The 17,344-nt window shown below is 36.9% G+C and overlaps 1 protein-coding gene across 4 annotated transcripts in view; it reads left to right on the top strand.

Annotated features, from left to right (window-relative positions):
• Positions 1 to 17,344, top strand: part of EPS15 (epidermal growth factor receptor pathway substrate 15) — a 148,452-nt gene that overhangs the window by 75,796 nt on the left and 55,312 nt on the right. For all 4 annotated transcript variants that reach the window (XM_045477343.1, XM_045477346.1, XM_045477342.1 and 1 more), the window contains exon 13: positions 11,492 to 11,564. In XM_045477343.1, coding sequence (XP_045333299.1) covers positions 11,492 to 11,564 — 73 coding nt within the window. The remainder of the gene's footprint in view (positions 1 to 11,491; positions 11,565 to 17,344) is intronic.

The raw sequence follows: 17,344 nt of genomic DNA, 5'->3' as shown, positions 1-17,344 counted from the left end.
TAATTCAGTTCTTGCAATATCACTAGCAGGTAAGTAGTTTTATCCTGATTTTTCAGATGAAGAATACATGAGTCTTCTTTTCTAGGAAGGTTTCCTTGATATCTACCTCAGCTTGGAGAGCATTCAATTTCCTTTTCTCAGAACACTTATAATACTGAATTATATTTCTTTCTCCAGTAGATTGTGAACTATGTGTGATAGCAGAGACTGTCTCTTATTTCTAATGAGGCAACATAGTATATTACTTCAGAGCATGGCTTTCTAACTAGATTGTGTAGTTTGACATGTGACATGACTTAGCCGAGTAACTTAGTTGTCTGTGCCTCAGTTTCTTCATCTGTGAAATGGAAATATGACTAATACCATGTAAAATGCTTAATATCTTTCTTGAAATGTGATAAATTCTCAGTACGTGTTCATAGTTGTCATCATCATCATCATCATCATCCCCAATTCCCAGCTCAGCACTTAAAGCACAACATTTACTGAATAGGTGCTCAGCAAACATTGGTTGGAGTAGCTGAATGAACATTCTCATTCCCTGGTTGAAGAGAGACTGGAACTTTGTAGTCAGGTAGCCAGAATCCATGTTCCTAAATATATAGATCTCTAACTCACTCATATTAAAGAATTGATTTTTTAAAAATCTATTTAAGGCAAGGGCACCTGGGTGGCTCAGTCATTTGGGCATCAGACTTCGGCTCAGGTCATGATCTTGCAGCTCGTGGGTTTGAGCCCCGCATCGGGTTCTCTGCTGACAGCTCAGAGCCTGGAGCCTGTTTTGGATTCTGTGTCTCCCTGTCTCTCTGCCCCTCCCCCACTCATGCTCTGTTTCTGTCTCAAGAATAAATAAAATATTAAAAAAACCTATTTAGGGGCGCCTGGGTGGCGCAGTCGGTTAAGCGTCCGACTTCAGCCAGGTCACGATCTCGCGGTCCGGGAGTTCGAGCCCCGCGTCAGGCTCTGGGCTGATGGCTCAGAGCCTGGAGCCTGTTTCCGGTTCTGTGTCTCCCTCTCTCTCTGCCCCTCCCCCGTTCATGCTCTGTCTCTCTGTGTCCCAAAAATAAATAAACGTTGAAAAAAAAAATTAAAAAAAAAAAAAAAAAAAAAAACCTATTTAAGGCAGTGTTAGCATACAGTTTGAATTATTTATTTATTTAAATATTTATTTTTGAGAGCCAGACAGAGTGTGAGTGGGGGAGGGGCAGAGAGAGGGAGACACAAAATCCAAAGCAGGCTCCAGGCTCTGAGCTGTCAGCACAGAGCCCGATGCAGGGCTTGAACTCACCAACCGTGAAATCATGACCCGAGCCAAAGTCAGACACTTAACCAACTGAGCCACCCAGGTGCCCCCAGTTTGAATTTTTTTTAAAAAAAATTATGCTTTGGTCTAGTTAAGTTCAAATACCATTAGGAACCATTAGCTCTGAAGAGAGCATTGCTTATACTATTGTATCTGGAGCTCTTTTGCTTATATGATCCAACCTGGCCTGTTTCTGACCCTGTAAAGATTTGTGGTACTCCTTGATCTCAATTGTGATTACCTCAGCAATGGTGTTACTGATTGAATGATTGAAGCTTTAGGTTATAGTGTGCTTTTGTTTGGTAATAAGGAGTCCGTCTAATTAATTTTCACACAAAGTGCATGGCTCAGTATTTAAAACCTTTATTTAGGGAGACTTCCCTTATTTGAAATCCTCCCTGATAAAGTTTGAGTCTGTACTGTCTGTCTAATCCAGCCACATGTGGCTACTGAGCACTTGAAATATAGCTAATCCAAATTAAGATGTGCTATTAGTGTGAAATGTACTGGATTCCAAAAAGGAATGTAAATATTTTGGCTATACTGGCTTAAATAAAATGTATTTTAATAAATTTTACTTGTTTCTTTTTACTCTTAAAATATAGAGCATTTAAAATTACATATGTGACTTTCATTGTATTTCTTTTGGATCTGGTCTCAATCAGTTGTAGTCTGTAGAAATTACATTTGCTTGCGTTATTTTGTGGCACTGGTAGCTTATTAAGGGGTTCTTTCTTCCCTGGTTTAAGAAAGCAGTAATTTTTTTTTAGTTTATTTATTTTGAGGGGCGCTGGGTGGCTCCATCTGTTAAGCATCTGACTTTGGCTCAGGTCACGATCTCATGGTTTGTGGGTTTGAGCCCCGTGTCAAGCTCCATGCTGACAGCTCAGAGCCTGAAGCCTCCTTTGGATTCTGTGTCTTCTCTCTCTGTCCCTTCTCTGCTCCCACTCTTTTCTCTCTCTTTCAAGATAAATAAACATTTTAGGGGCGCCTGGGTGGCGTAGTCGGTTAAGCGTCCGACTTCAGCCAGTCACGATCTCGCGGTCCGTGAGTTCCAGCCCCGCGTCAGGCTGTGGGCTGATGGCTCAGAGCCTGGAGCCTGTTTCCGATTCTGTGTCTCCCTCTCTCTCTGCCCCTCCCCCGTTCATGCTCTGTCTCTCTCTGTCCCAAAAATAAATAAACGTTGAAAAAAAAAAAAGATAAATAAACATTTTAGAGAAAGCTTATTAATTTTGAGAGAGAAAGAGAGAGAGTGTATGCATGTGACCAGGGGAGGGACAGAGAGAGAGGGACAGAGAGAATCCCAAGCAGGCTCTGCACTGTCAGTGCAGAGCGCAATGCGGGGCTTGATCTCATGAACTACCGAGATCATGACCTGAGCTGAAATCAAGAGTTGGACGCTTAACTAACTGAGCCACCCAGGTGCCTCAAGAGAGCAATAATTTTTAAGATGTGTTAACAGTCTGTCTTTGGGAAACAAAAGTATCTACTAAGAAGTTTCAGTTCCTGAAGGATTTAGAAATGAGTCTCTACCCATCTATTTAAGTTCTAACTGGCATACTCTAGATGCTTGATTGAAACTTTCAAAAAGCCAGTAAATGTACCTTTATACTAGTAAATCATATAATGGTAATAATAATAAATAAATAAATAAAGGCAGTTGACATTTATTAAGCACTTATTGTGTGCTGGCATTGTACTGAAGTCTTTCTAGATGTAATATAAATTAGTCCTTGTCAACTTTAATATTTTGCTTATTAAACATTTTTTAATGTTTATTTATTTTTGAGACAGAGAGAGAGCATGAGGTGGGGAGGAGCAGAGAAAGAGGAGACACAGAATCTGAAGCAGGCTCCAGGCTCCAAGCTGTCAGCACATAGCCCAACACGGGGCTTGATCTCACAGACTGTGAGATCATGACCTGAGCCCAAGTCAGACGCTTAACTGACTGAGCCACCCAGGCGCCCCTCCTTATTTTATAATTAGGAAAACTAAGGCCTTGTTTTACATTTTTTTCTTTTACTGTTTCCGTCTCCTTTTGTCTTGTCAGATAAGTAGAATAAATTAATTATTTGGGGTTTGCAAAATAAGCTTTTATTTCTCCTTTAAAAAAAAAAATTGAACCATCACATGTTAGATTCTGCCACTGACGAGGCAGTGGTCATGTGAGCCACACTCCAAAGTTTGTGTTTTTCCTGGTTCTAGCTAGGCTTTCTTTTCAGTAATTTTATCTTTGTGAATATCTTCTCTAATTTATTTTTCAAAAGTAAAACTCATTAAAACAGCCTCTCAGAATTAATTTAGTTATTCCCATAATACCTATAGCATTTGTCTTGCAGTTTTATAATTAATGGTTATGTTTGTTTCCCCGGCAAGCTATAGGTAGGGGCCTAACTTTAATCCTTGTTTAGCATGTAGTAGATATTCAATAACTGTTGAATGAATGAAATAATATATAGTCAGATAGAGATTGTATGTTTAAGGCAACTTGTAGAGAAATTAAATACTTAAGGTACAAATTAATGTCTTTACTCCAAAACTGTAACTCAAGTTTTTATCAACTCACTGTGAGTTCTTGGAGTGAAATGCTGTCTGACTTTCAGACTGGCTTGAATTAGAAGTCAAGACTTTCTCCTCAACTGTCTATAATTGTTACTCTACTCTAACTCAAGATTTCTGGCACTTCTCAAGATAAGCAGCGTCAGAGTGTTCTATTACCTTTTTAGCAATTGTCATCAGTTTTCTGAGCAATAAGAGTCTCTATTTCCTCTCCTCTTCTTCAGAACAGAGGCCAGCAGAGAAGGAAGAGCTATGTGGTAAATGCCATTTGGAGTTCAAAAAAGCTCAGCTCAGAAACCTTTAAGGACTCCCCTTGCCTCTATATTAAAAGTCTGTTTTACGTGGTACTGAAGTTCTTTTATAGTCTTACCTTGATCTTCCATTCCAGGTTTATTTATTTACCACCCTGAACCCTTCATCCTAGATAAGTTAGTCTACTATCTAGAATTTTCTCACCTCTGCGCTTTCTTTTTTTTTCTTTATTTTTTTATTGTGATAAAATATACATGGCACAAAGTTTACTATTTTAGCCATTTTTTTTAAGTTTATTTATTTTGAGAGAGAGAGAGAGCGAGCAAGAGCATGAGCAGGAGAGAAGGAGGTCTGGAGAGAGAGGGGAAAGAGAGAATCCCAAGCAGGCTCAGCGCTGTCAGTGCAGAGACCAATCATTGCAGGTCTCACACCCATTTTAGCCATTTTTAAGCATGTAATACGGTGGCATTAGGTGCATTCATGTTCTTGTACAACTATCACCACTATTCATCTGCAGAACTTTTTCATCATCCCAAACTGAATGATTTAATTGGATTTGATGGCAACTTAACTTTAATGACATATAAAATTCTATTCCTATAAGCTCTATTCTCTCCATTTTATGTTATTGATGTCATAAATCACATCTTTATACATTATGTATATGCTCTCAGATTTCTTATTTTTTACACATTTGTCTTTTAAATTCTGTAGAAAATATAAAGGGGAGTTGCAAACCAAAATTACAGTAATAATGGGTTTTGTTCTGGTCCATGTATTTACCTTCACTGGAGATTTTTGTATTTTCATATGGCTTCCACTTACATTTAGTAGCATCCTTTCCTTTCAACCTGAAGGACTCACTTTAGCATTCCTTGTACCAATGGTGAGGAAGTCCTCAGCCATTGTTTATCTGGAAATATCTTAACTTTGCTTTCATTTTGGAAGGCCAGTTTTACCAGATAGTGTTTTTAGTTAACAGTTTGTTTCTTTGTTTTTCTTTTAGCATTTGTGTATGTTGTTCCATGGCCTTTTGGCCTTCAAGGTTTCTGCTGAGAAATCTACTGATAATCTTATTGAGGATCCTTTGTATGTGACAGGTCTTTCTTACTGCTTTCAAGATTCTGTCTTTAAGCAGTTTTATTATAATGTATCTCAGTGTGGGTTTCTGGGTTTTCCTGCTTGGAGTTTGTTGAACTTCTTGGATTGTAGATTGGTGTATTTTATCAAATTTAGGAAGATTTCTTCTTAGTCTTCTTTGCTCTTAGTCTGCCATTTTGCTGATATCCCATGTGTTTTCTCGCATAAGCTGTCTTTCCTTTTGAAATACCATTTTTCTATCTAATACTCATTGTTTCCTTCAAAGCTTAGCTGAAGTCTCACCTCCTTCACAAAGCATTCCCAGGCTGGAGTAATTTCTGTTGATATACATAGCACTTAGTATCTGCACAGCTTATTTTGCAGTTAATGATCTGCCTTCACTGATTGATTACGCAAGCCATTTCTGACCCTCTCCAAGGACAGTCATGTGCCTACCTTCTGTGTTCCCACAGCACCTTGTGCTTGCCTGTTCTAGCATCGAGTACACTGCATTGTGACTTTCTTTTTATATTTTTCTGCCAAATCCCTCACATACACTGCTAATGGCAAGTACCTATCTCATTGTTTTTTGTATCATTAAGGTTTAGCACGGTGACAGTATGTAGTAAGTAGGATTCAGTGTTTGTTGAATCAGTAGATAGGTCTTAAAGTTGCATAGGGAGTTTTGTTATGTATATTCTTTTTCACTCCTTGCAACAACTCCTACATGTGTTATATAAGGTCGATATTATATTCAATTTATTTTGAGGAATTGACTTACACAGTTGTGGGAGCTGGCAAATCTGACAGGACAATCCGGTAGGTTAGAGACTCTGGGAAGAGTTAATGTTGCAGCCCAAGCCCAAAAACAGTTGGGAGATAGAATTCTGTCTTCCTTTGGGGAACCTCAGTTTTTTTTCTTTTAAGGACTTAAACTGATTGGGTGAGGCCCACCCATACTGTGGTGAGTAATTTACTCAAAGTCTACCTTCTTAAATATTAATTTCACCTAAAAAAAAATCTCTATAGTAACTGCCAGACTGGTATTTAACCAAATACCTGGGTACCATGGCCTAGCCAAGTTAATGCATAAAATTAACCATCACAAGGGGTGAAGGGACCCAGAGCCTGAACCCTACCGGGAAATCTCTACCTGCCTTTCACCTCAGCTTTTTTATGTAAAAATTTTATTACTCATTAGGCAGGGACAACAAATGTCCCCAGCTCCTGGACTCACATTTGCCCACCTTCATCATTTCGCAGGAATACTTTTTCCTAAGAATGAATGAGATAATCCATGTAAAGTGCTTATCACATAACATCTATCCTGTAGTAAAGGCTTAATAAATGGTAGTTTTCATAATTAGTAATGTAGTAGTAGTAGTATAGCAGTAGTTATTGTTGTAAAGGTAGTACTTGTAGATACAGTAGTGGCAATAATAATTTTCTAAAGAATTTTTATTTTATTTATTTTTAAGGTTTATTTTGAAAAAGAGCATATGTGGGGGGCAGAGATAGAGGGAAAGAGAGAGAATCCCAAGCAGGCTCCATGCTGTCAGTACAGAGCCCAATGGTCAGGGCTCAAACTCCCAAACCATGAGTATGACCTGAGCTGAAATCAGAAGTCCAGCACTTAACCAACTGAGCCACCCTGGCACCCCTACCATAGTTTTCTATTAGTTCCAAATGAAGGCATCCTGACTGCCTTGTCTTTGGTCATGGGCCTGTTCTTGAATAATCCCTGTGATGGTGAGCTGGTGTACTGTGACTGTTTAAGCTTTGGTCAGGAGCCAATCCCTGGCCAATCATTGCTGAGAGAGGTTGAATCTGTAAAGAGGTGGCCTTGTCTACTTGAACTGTATGGGCAGAAAGGTGATAGTTGAGGGAGAAAGAGAGGAACAGTCTCCTAAAAGAAAGATTGCTGGGTCCTAGGAGAAGGGAAGGTCAGCCCGAACAAATAGTTGTTCTACAGTGATTTAAGTACGCTGCCGTGTGATAGAGCCAGTATTTGAATTCTGGACTATTTAATGCCAAATCTTTTGCTTTGAAAACCATATAATGAGTTTCTAAAAGTAGAGATAGTTATTTGAATATTAGGCAAGATTTAGGGGGCAGAAATTTCTGTGATTACATTACATATTCTATACATTAGATCAGTGTTTTCTAAAATCTTTTGCAACCCATAATTCCTTTTAAGAAATTTAAAAATTACTCCGCCAATGTTATTTAAAATTCTAAGTAATGTTAATGTTATCAGTAAAAAGTGAGCACAGCATAGGCTCAAAGCCTGCTTTTTTCCTAATTACATGATATCTTGTACAATTTACCTTGCAACTCTTAAGATGGTAGAGATATTAGCATCTGCATAATGAAAATTAAGGCTGAGGCTCTGAAAGGTTATGTGATAATCAGAGTCAAAAAAAAAAAAGAAAAACAAAAACAAAAAACAAAAGCAGTTTCATTGCAGAGCCAGGTTAGAATCTTAGTCTCTGGTTTTTAGTCCTATTTTCTTGTCCTCCATAAGACCTTAAATGCCTTACTGAATAATAGTGTAGTAATGAGAATAGTAACAAGAGTAATGAGAATAGCTTGCTTTTCTGTGTTTTTTTGATAGATTTATTGGCAGTTAAGCTACTTAATAATAAAAGCCCAAAATGTGCCCCAAAATATTTTATTTTATTTTCTTATTTCATTTCATTTCATTTCATATTCTATTGTGTAAGTCAGGGAGAGGGGCAGAGAGAGAGTTGGAAAGAATACTGAGCAGGTTCCACATTCAACACCAAGCCTGACACACAGTTCAGTCCCACTACCCTGGGATCATGATCTGAGCTGAAATCAAGAGTCAGACGCTCAACCAACTGAGCCACCCAGGCGCCCCACAAAAAGATTTTTATAAGTAAGTTTCAGGATTAAAAAAGTTACCTTCATGAGTTCTAACTAACTGATTTTTGGCTTCCAACTAGTTTCTGTTCTTTATTGCTCTCTGGTTGGAAGAGAATGGGTATTTATGTTCAGAAAAAAGACATAAAACTGTTTCTGGGAAGGGCTTTGAAGGTGACTTAATCCTGTTTCTCTGACAGTATTGGTATTATATCAAAATTAAGACAGATGGCTCACTCCCTTCTTGCCATTAAACAGAGCCTGGGAAAATGAAAGTGAATTGCATGGACTCGGGTTCCCCGAACTTGCTTGTTCTTGGGAATAGGTTTTGACTACTTTATGTAGGTTTATACAGTTATCCAGGCTTCTGAAAGCTTATCTTGGGCTTTGTTTTTCTTGCTGGTTCACATACTAGTTTCCATCAAATCAGAACCGGCAGCTTTTAGAAACCAGGGAGATATTGGCTTTGGTATTTGTGGATTCTTTAGGATGTGCCAGGATCTTGAGAGTGAATTGGGTCAAAGAGATGGTCTAAGATAGAAGGTATGTAGAATCACTTCTTTTCCCTTCTGGAAGTTACTAAGCTGAAGGCTATAGCTTTTCCTGTCACCCAAGATGAGTAGTGCTTTGGGAAAAATGCTCACACACCTATTTTTGAAATATATCTTACATCTGTCTTATCCCCATATATTGGTGGACTCCTTAGGAAACTGCATATAAATATTTTTTTATTGTGGCACTGAATCTTGAAAAGAATTAGGTTATTGAATTACTACTGTTAAACAGAATGCTTTGTATAGTTGTGCATTCATCACCTGTAGAAAAACAGGTGATGTTATTTGAAAAAAAAAGGGAATGTAAAATATATGACCAAGTACCTAAGCACCTTTGTGCACCTGAATATATTTAGGTATTTTTACTTGCCTGAAATGGGAAGGATAGCTATAGAAGTTGAGTCTGTGGAATACCACAGAATAGCAATCTGGCATCCCTGAAATCCTAATCTAAGTTAATGAGAAAATTATTTGATCTTTAGTCTAATTTATAGGATAGATTTTCAATTGTGATGGTTTTATAGAAGGTAGTATAACTGATTTTATTTTTTTTTTAATTTTCTGTTTAGTAATGTATGTTACACTACTTGATTTTGATAATAAAGAAGTTACCATGAGGCCAGAATTTTACTAGATAAAAGTGGATTAAAAAATTTTACTGATCTCAGTACTATGAGAATTAATGCCTTAAGATTCCATATTTATTATATAGTTTGAAATGATCTTCATGATATGTTTGGAGATATCACCACTGCTATCCTCATTCCCACACCCAAAATTATGAAGAAAAATTTGTACCTTCTAAACTTTTTCCATTTTACCCAAACATAGACTATATTTGCTGGTTAGAGCTGACAGTCCTTTCTAATCTGTTTTCCATTTTGCACCAAGTGAGCTTCTTTTTTTTTGTTTTTTGCTCTCTTTTTCTTCTGTCTTGGCTACATTTTGTCAGCTCACTGCTTTCTTGCAGCCCTGTTTTCCTGCCTGCACACTTGATCTCTGAGCAGACACTGTCAGTAATAGGAGTTAACAGAGAAGCAGAATGGATTGAATGCAGACACACACGTTAGTGGCTATATTGCTGGTTTATGATACTGTGTGATGTTTTCTATTTTTGTTACTAGCTACTGTCAGAAACAAGGGGCAGAATTGATAGCGACCTTGTGTGGAATGCCTCTGAGAATTTGGGATTGGGGGAGGGGGCTAGTTTTTCATGTGACTTACCTCTGACATGCTGCAGCAGGAATGAAAACACTCTTCTGTTCACATAAGGAGGAAAGAAAAAATTTCCAAGATTGAGCTTGCAGAATATGTGTGGTATACTTAGATTTTTTCTTCCTGTGATTTCTATTTTTTAATGTTACCTAAATTTATAAGGGTTAGAAGTGGGGGATGACCTTTGCATAATAAGTAGATTGAGGTATGGGAGGAACAGGCTGCCACAATGATTCGCATGGTAAGGGACTGTTTAAAATCTCCACAACATCGTGACCCACATTGTGAACCATCTGACAAGCGGTTAGTGAGCCATCTCAAGTGTTTAAAAGTAACAGTATACAAACAGCTTTTATTCTTGTGCTTTTTTTTCTCCCTCACAAATCTTAGGAACATTGTGCCTGTATTTCCAAAAGAGTTGATTTTTTCTGCGTTTAAAATATCACCTCAAATAGGTCAGAAATATAAATGTAGCATTAATATTGACCCTTAGGTATCCCCTCTGGTATAATTTTCCCACTCTTCTTTATGCTACAGCTTAATGGAGCCTGAGCTTACATTTGGGTGATGTCTGGGATGAAACTGAAATACAGTCCTGAAGCTCTAAGGAGAAACTCTGTAGTACTAGTCTGGAGGACTTAGTGAATGCCTCCTCCCTTCTTCATGTGGCCTTCTTTTACCTTTGCACACCCACCCCAAAAATGTATTGCTTCAGAATTCTATGGATTTCTCTCTCACTTTGTAGAAAAGAAAAGAAAAAATGAAGGGAGCAAGTCCTTGTGTGTGTGTGATTTCAGTACCAACAGGCAGTTAAACTTACTACATCAAAAGAAATAGCTTTATAGTAATTCTGAATCTAAGGTTGTTTAAGACTGATTCATTAGAAATCTAGCTCTGATGGAAGCATATGAGAATTTAGATAATGGTATTTCAAAGTAGAAGTGGATCCTGGTATGTTTGATCTGAAGAATATATAAAGAGATAAATGCTCATATGATTCTTTTTTTTACTTCGTATACGTTGTTTTATGTATTTGATCAGTTGGAATTGATAAGTGGTCCTAAAATAGCTTTTTTAAGCAGAGCGGTATTTCATAGAGCAAATGGCCTGTGTATTGACAGTCTTTTCCATTTTCTCTATGTTGTTTCATTCTAAAATTGGTACACACCAGTGATTTAAGGGGAAATTAACACTTCAATAAATGTCCTTTTCCTTAATATTGTTGGCTATTTCTATTAGCCATTTTCATTTGATTTGACGGTGGTACTTAAGGGTTAAGCTTACAGAGCTGATGCAACCCCTCCTTTTTTTCACCAGCGGTTTTCATTGGACATTATTTCCATAGCAACAGTGAGATCAGTGAAACCTGAGTGTTTCATTGATTATTTTTCTCCTCTTCCTTTTTTAATCTATTCTCTTTTCACCACATTTTAGTGAGAAAGCATTTTTTTTTTTTTACAAACAGAGCTCATATTGATTTCTATTCCATAAATAATTAAAAGAGGGTGGAAAAATCTGCCCTTCGCTTAAAAATTGAATGTTTCACTATGTATTTAAAAAGCGATTCAGGATTAGGAGGATGGATAACCATACCGGCTGTAGCTGATGTTCTCAAATATTCTTGCATTGTTTGCTGGTCTTCTAGGGAAAAGAATAATGTGGAACAGGACCTTAAGGAGAAAGAAGATACTATTAAACAGAGGACAAGCGAGGTTCAGGTAAATGATCTGTAAAATTGAGTATTCTATTTCTGATTTAGGATTCATTTTAAATGTATAGGGTCATTTACTATGTGATGGTTGTGGTATTGATGAGTAGGTCTAGGGAAAACCTGTTATTTATATAATATAAATATTTGCCTTTTGCAAAATGATTCTTTTTCTCTGAATTCTGGCCTATAAAGATTACACTGCGATGAGAAAGCATTATTTTTCAGCATAAATTTCTAGTTTTGAAAGTATTTTTAAGATAATATTTGCCTACATATTATATTATTAAAGGTAAGTTTGAATGACTTACGATGTAAATATTATTACACCAATAAAATTAAATGAGTGAGATTGTCATTGTCACCACCATCATCATCAAAAGGCAAATTGGTTTTTATGAATGTGAAATTTTGTTAGCTAGGAGACCTAGTATTTTTAAAGGGCTGTTTCTCATAATACTGGTAGGATGGGAACTGAAACAATTTAAAATAGCATTTTGTAAGTTAATTAGCCAGGGTATCTTAAACTTTAGCATAAAGAGATTTAATTCATTTTCACTAAGTGCTGTGTTAAGTAGCTTCATTTTACAAATAGAAAAGAAAATAAAACCTCAATTTTTGATTAAGAAATGGTACAAAAAGGGGTATTTCAAACATTAAAAATATAGAAAATTTGGCAGTGTTGCATTTAGAGCAGTAAACAATGCATGTGACCACTGTTTCTTGAATGCTATTCCAGTACATACAGGAGGTTGGACATAGAAGCACTGTTATCAGTTGCCAGTAAGAGAGCTCACGGATGGGCCTTTTAAAACATGTTACTTATATGTTGGATTTCCCTGCTTGTGCTGATAGTTTACAATGGATGAAAGCTCTAAATTAGTAGATCCATTGTTTTGTTTTGATGTAGGACATACACCAGAGATTGTCTATCAGATGGACTATGTCTGGGTGGGAAGAATGATTTACTGAGATAATGAGGAAGAAGCCAAAGAGACTTCTTGTTACAAGTTTGTTATTTTATTAGATTACTACGTTTACTATATATATGGAAATTTTCCTAAAGGTGATGGAAAAGTCAAGAGATCATTACTAATATATTTCCCTTTGTGGTACTGAAATGAGGGGTGGTTACTTCAATTATGTTATTTTTGTGCAGTTTTTGAGCTTCTTAGGAAATGCAAAAGAGTCACAGACTTTAAGCAGTTCTTGCTGAAAATAACTTAAGAATAGAAGATAAAATAATCTATGTTTCCTCAATCTGAAGAGATAGATATAGTTACTGATATAATACTGGACAGCTTCTAAATTTAGCCAGATGGTATTTCAAAGTACAAAGGTTTTTGCAGTAGGCAATATCTTGTTATTAGTGTACATCTACTTGTTGGTTTTTCCCTACTGCGTCTTTTGAAGAGGTGAGTTTTTAAAAGGCTGATTTAGAACAACACTAGAATTTATATTGTTCCTTTTAGGTTAAGTGGGCTATCCTTGAATATTTGATTTCTTACCACTTGAGAGGTTTTGTTATCAGTCAAAATTTCTTCATGATTTCTTTGTTCTTTTTCACTTAGAAATTATGGTAAGGTATATGTTAAATCGTAAGCTTTGCTAAATCCAAAATGTCTTATTGGCAGGAGTCTAAATTATTTAATTTTTCTGATCAGGTGCTGTAAATAAAAGGCATCTTGGAGCATGCTTAGTACAGATGAAGTTGTAATGTTTGAACATAAGTTCATTGAAAAAAGAACATTGGATTAAAGCTTTATGTTAGATTTATTATTCATTCCACCCCTAAACAGGTATCTCTGTATTATACATGGTAATGAAACACTAAATTAAGAATGACATGGATAAATGACATCTACATGTAATTAAAACTTTGCATTTTAGTGATTATTTTCAATTTTCTGAAGCACAAGACAGCTTACAAGAACTGATAATAAGTAGATTTCATTGTCTGTTGGTTAACTCTGATTTATACATTAATGAAGCACAGACTAAGGAATAAGATGGATAATTAAAATCTGTAAGTAATCCCAAGTCCTAGTGCTTTATTTTCTAATTTCTCTGGCAAAAGGCAATTAGCTAGAGTTATTAATTAATAGCAAAATTAAAGAACTTCACTGCTTTCTTTTTTTTTTAATTTTTTAATGTTTATTTATTTTAGAGAGAGAGAAACAGAGCGTGAGTGGGGGAGGGGCAGAGAGAGAGGGAGACACAGAATCTGAAGCAGGCTCCAGGCTCTGAGCTGTCAGCACAGAGCCTCGTGGACTGTGAGATTGTGACCTGAGCCTTAGTCGGACACTTAACCAACTGAGCCCCCCAGGTGCCCCTGAACTTCCCTGCTTTCTGATCCCACTTTCTAATGTAGGCACTAATGAGAAATGTCAAAATGAAGATATCAGGAGGAAAGTAAGGGAATTTTGACCTATCAGTGAATGTCTGCCCAATCCAAACTTGATTGCTTTTCTCCATATTTATAAAGTCATAGGTAGTAATTATATGAGCTCATATCTTAAGCACAGAAACCAAATTTACATGTGACCAAAGTGCCAAAAGACTAGTTCTTTTTTGTTTTGCAGCTCTGTAGTCTTCCTAATACAGGTAAATTATAAAATCTGCTATGTAATTAATTTATAAATTTTTGTTTCCTGTCTATAGTCCTATGAACTACCATCTTGAAAACTTTCAGCTCAAGATTTTTTTCTTGAAAACCAAAGCAGCAATTAACTTCAAATTTTATTTACTGAAATGATCACTGTTAACACATATGATAAACCAGCAGTCTTTCTAGTTTATCAAGTTCTAGGGAGAAATTAGACCCAAAGTAACCCAATGGGAAAAAGTTATAAAAGTCCATTCTATCTTAAATGTATATGGTTTGGGCTTTTGTTTGTTTGTTAAGGGGAGAAAGCAGACCCACATTCTTTCCTACCTTAAACTGCCTACATACAATTTTATTAAAATTTTTCTTCTGAGTAAACAAATTAGGAATGCCCTGTCATGTATGCTTTCTTCAGTGTTGCATAGAAGTTTGTAGGAATAACCTGGTATCAGACAAACTTGAATTCAGTTTTTGATTCTGGCTCTTCGTAGGTTTGTAAGTAAGTAATTTAATCACTACATATTAGTTTTCTATTCTGTAACATGGGATAATAAAAATACCAAACACTTAAAGTTGCTGTAGGAATAAAATGAAATGATGCAGTTATGGGGCCTCACAGAGTGATTGGTACCAGGTAAAATTTCAGTAAATGTTCTGATTAGTAGTAGTATTCTATACCCTACTGTCATCTCCTTATTATCCCTCCTTTATTGTCAAGCTCTTCCTCCTCTGACTCCTATCTTTATTTAGGGCTATCTGCACACAGGACTCACCAATTTGAAAATACCTTGTTTTTGTTTTTTTTGTTTTTTTCTGCTATTGCTGCCACTTTAGCTACCAACCTGGTTTCATTCCTTTCCTTTCCTTTCCTTTCCTTTCCTTTCCTTTCCTTTCCTTTCCTTTCCTTTCCTTTTCTTTCCTTCCTTCCTTCCTTCCTTCCTTCCTTCCTTCCTTCCTTCCTTTTCTTTGTGTGGCCATTTTTTCCCTCTTTCTAGCCTTTCAGTAATCCTGTGTAGTATGCTGTTTACCTGTACCAGTGTGCTTTAATTTTTCTTCCCAGAACTGAGAATAATCATATGACCCAATCTATTGGCCTTTCCTGCATTGGTTCCTGCTTTCTTGAATTGTGCTCTCCGGGATATTCTCCTGCCTCACTGACCTTTTGCTTTCTGTTGCCTTTGCAGAGATTGACTGATACATATGCTCTCACCTTGTTTCCTTCCTTTTCCATGCTGCCTATCATCCATATGCTGGTGACTCCCAAATATTTATCAAGCTCTCTGCTCTCCAGCTTCACATCTCCAGTTAGACATTTTGGTGTTTATCATTTTGAAGTCAGTGTGTCTGAAATGAGTCTCATTTTGTTGAAAAAAAAAAATTGGCTTCAATTTTAGACTCTCCTATTTCTATCAGTGTTTTCTTTCTCATTATTGCCACCCTTATTACCTAACATCTGAAATTTTGAAGTCAGATCATAAGTGCTCTTCTTGCCCATCTTCTTCTTGCTTTTCTTCCTAAACCAATTTTAGTATCATGACTCTCAGATGTGAAAATCTTTACTGCTGCCCACTGCCGTGGTTAATGATCGGAGGATGTCGTATCTCATGGGTATATTGGAGGTAGAAAAAAAAAAGATGAGACACAAATCCTCCTCCTGCACTACTTGGTTTTTTGTTTTTTGTTTTTGTTTTTTTATTGTCTGCCTCTAAACTATGTGCCCTACATATTCTCTTATTTCCACACTTACATCTTTTGTTGTGGTGATCTAGAATGTTCCCTATCTCCCTGCTTATGTGAATTCTGCCTGTGCCTTAAAGCCCAGCTCAAATCCCACCACTTGTCTAAATAAAACTTTTCCTTCTCTGTCCCTTAGTCTACATCAGTATTTCCTTGTTGGAACTCCCAGAGGAGTGTGTATTCACTTTTTATGGTATGTCCGGTATGTTACCTTATTATGCTAGTGTAGTGTGTATGATTCAGTATCTTCCAGCCTCTCTTGTAAACTCCTTAAGCTAAGAAATTGTACCTTGGAACAAATCTTTCAGTATAGTTGGTAATGTATTATTAGATAGAGATAAATTTAAGAAAGCTGTTGACAAAAGAAACGAATAAACTTCAGTTTTATGCATAAAATTTAAAAATAGGACAAGACACACCCAGAAATCATAGAAAGGATTGGGAGCATGGTAGGTATCAAACAGTCAGACTTTTCTATAGAGTTCATACTTGTTTATGCTATTCTCATGCAAAAGAAGCTCCCACTTAGTTATACTTTATCAATAAAGGTTCAGTAATTGATAGTAATTGCCCATTTTTCTTCATTTTAATCACTTAGTTTTTTTTTTTCTTAGATGAAGAGGAAGGACTTATTTTGGGTGGAAGTAAAATTAGATACATGAGCTCAACATTCTTTTCCTAGCGATAATGCTCTTAGAACATGCTGGGAAGCATATGATTGGGAAATAAAGGCAGGCTGTTGATGAGGTTTCTAACACCCACCTACTTTAATAGACTGCCTTTCTGTTCTTTGACCTAAACGTCTTGCTCTACGGTTGATAACTTTTTTTTATATTAAGAATACTCCTGGGGCACCTGAATGGCTCAGTTGGTTAAGCGTCCAACTCTTGATTTTGGCTCAGGTCATGATCTCATGCACGGTTCATGAGTTTGAGCCCCACAGTGCTAGCTATAAGCACAGAGCCTGTTTGGGATTTTCTCTCTCTCCCTTGCTTTCTGTCCCTCCCCTGCTTACGTGCGCTCTCTCTCTCTCTCTCTCTCTCTCGGTGGCTCAGTCGGTTAAGTGTCCTACTCTTGATTTCGGCTCAGGTCATGATCTCACAGCCTGTGAGTTCAAGTCACATATTGGCTCTGCACTGACAGTGCGGAGCCTGGTTGGGATTCTCTCTCTCTGTGCCTCCCCGCTTATATGTGTGTGGGGTGTGTGTGTGTGGGTGTGTGTGTGTCCACACTCTCTCTCTCTCTTTGTCTCTCTCTCAAAATAAAAAATAAAATAAAATAAAATAAAATAAAATAAAATAGAATATTCCTGGGGTGCCTGGGTGGCTCAGTTGGTTAAGAATCCAACTCTTTTTTTTTTTTTTTCAACGTTTATTTTTTAGGGGACAGAGAGAGACAGAGCATGAGCGGGGGAGGGGCAGAGAGAGAGGGAGACACAGAATCGGAAA

The sequence above is a fragment of the Leopardus geoffroyi genome, chromosome C1 (genome assembly GCF_018350155.1).
Source record: "Leopardus geoffroyi isolate Oge1 chromosome C1, O.geoffroyi_Oge1_pat1.0, whole genome shotgun sequence".
Classification (NCBI taxonomy): domain Eukaryota; kingdom Metazoa; phylum Chordata; class Mammalia; order Carnivora; family Felidae; genus Leopardus; species Leopardus geoffroyi.
This window is presented reverse-complemented; position numbering and strand designations above follow the sequence as displayed.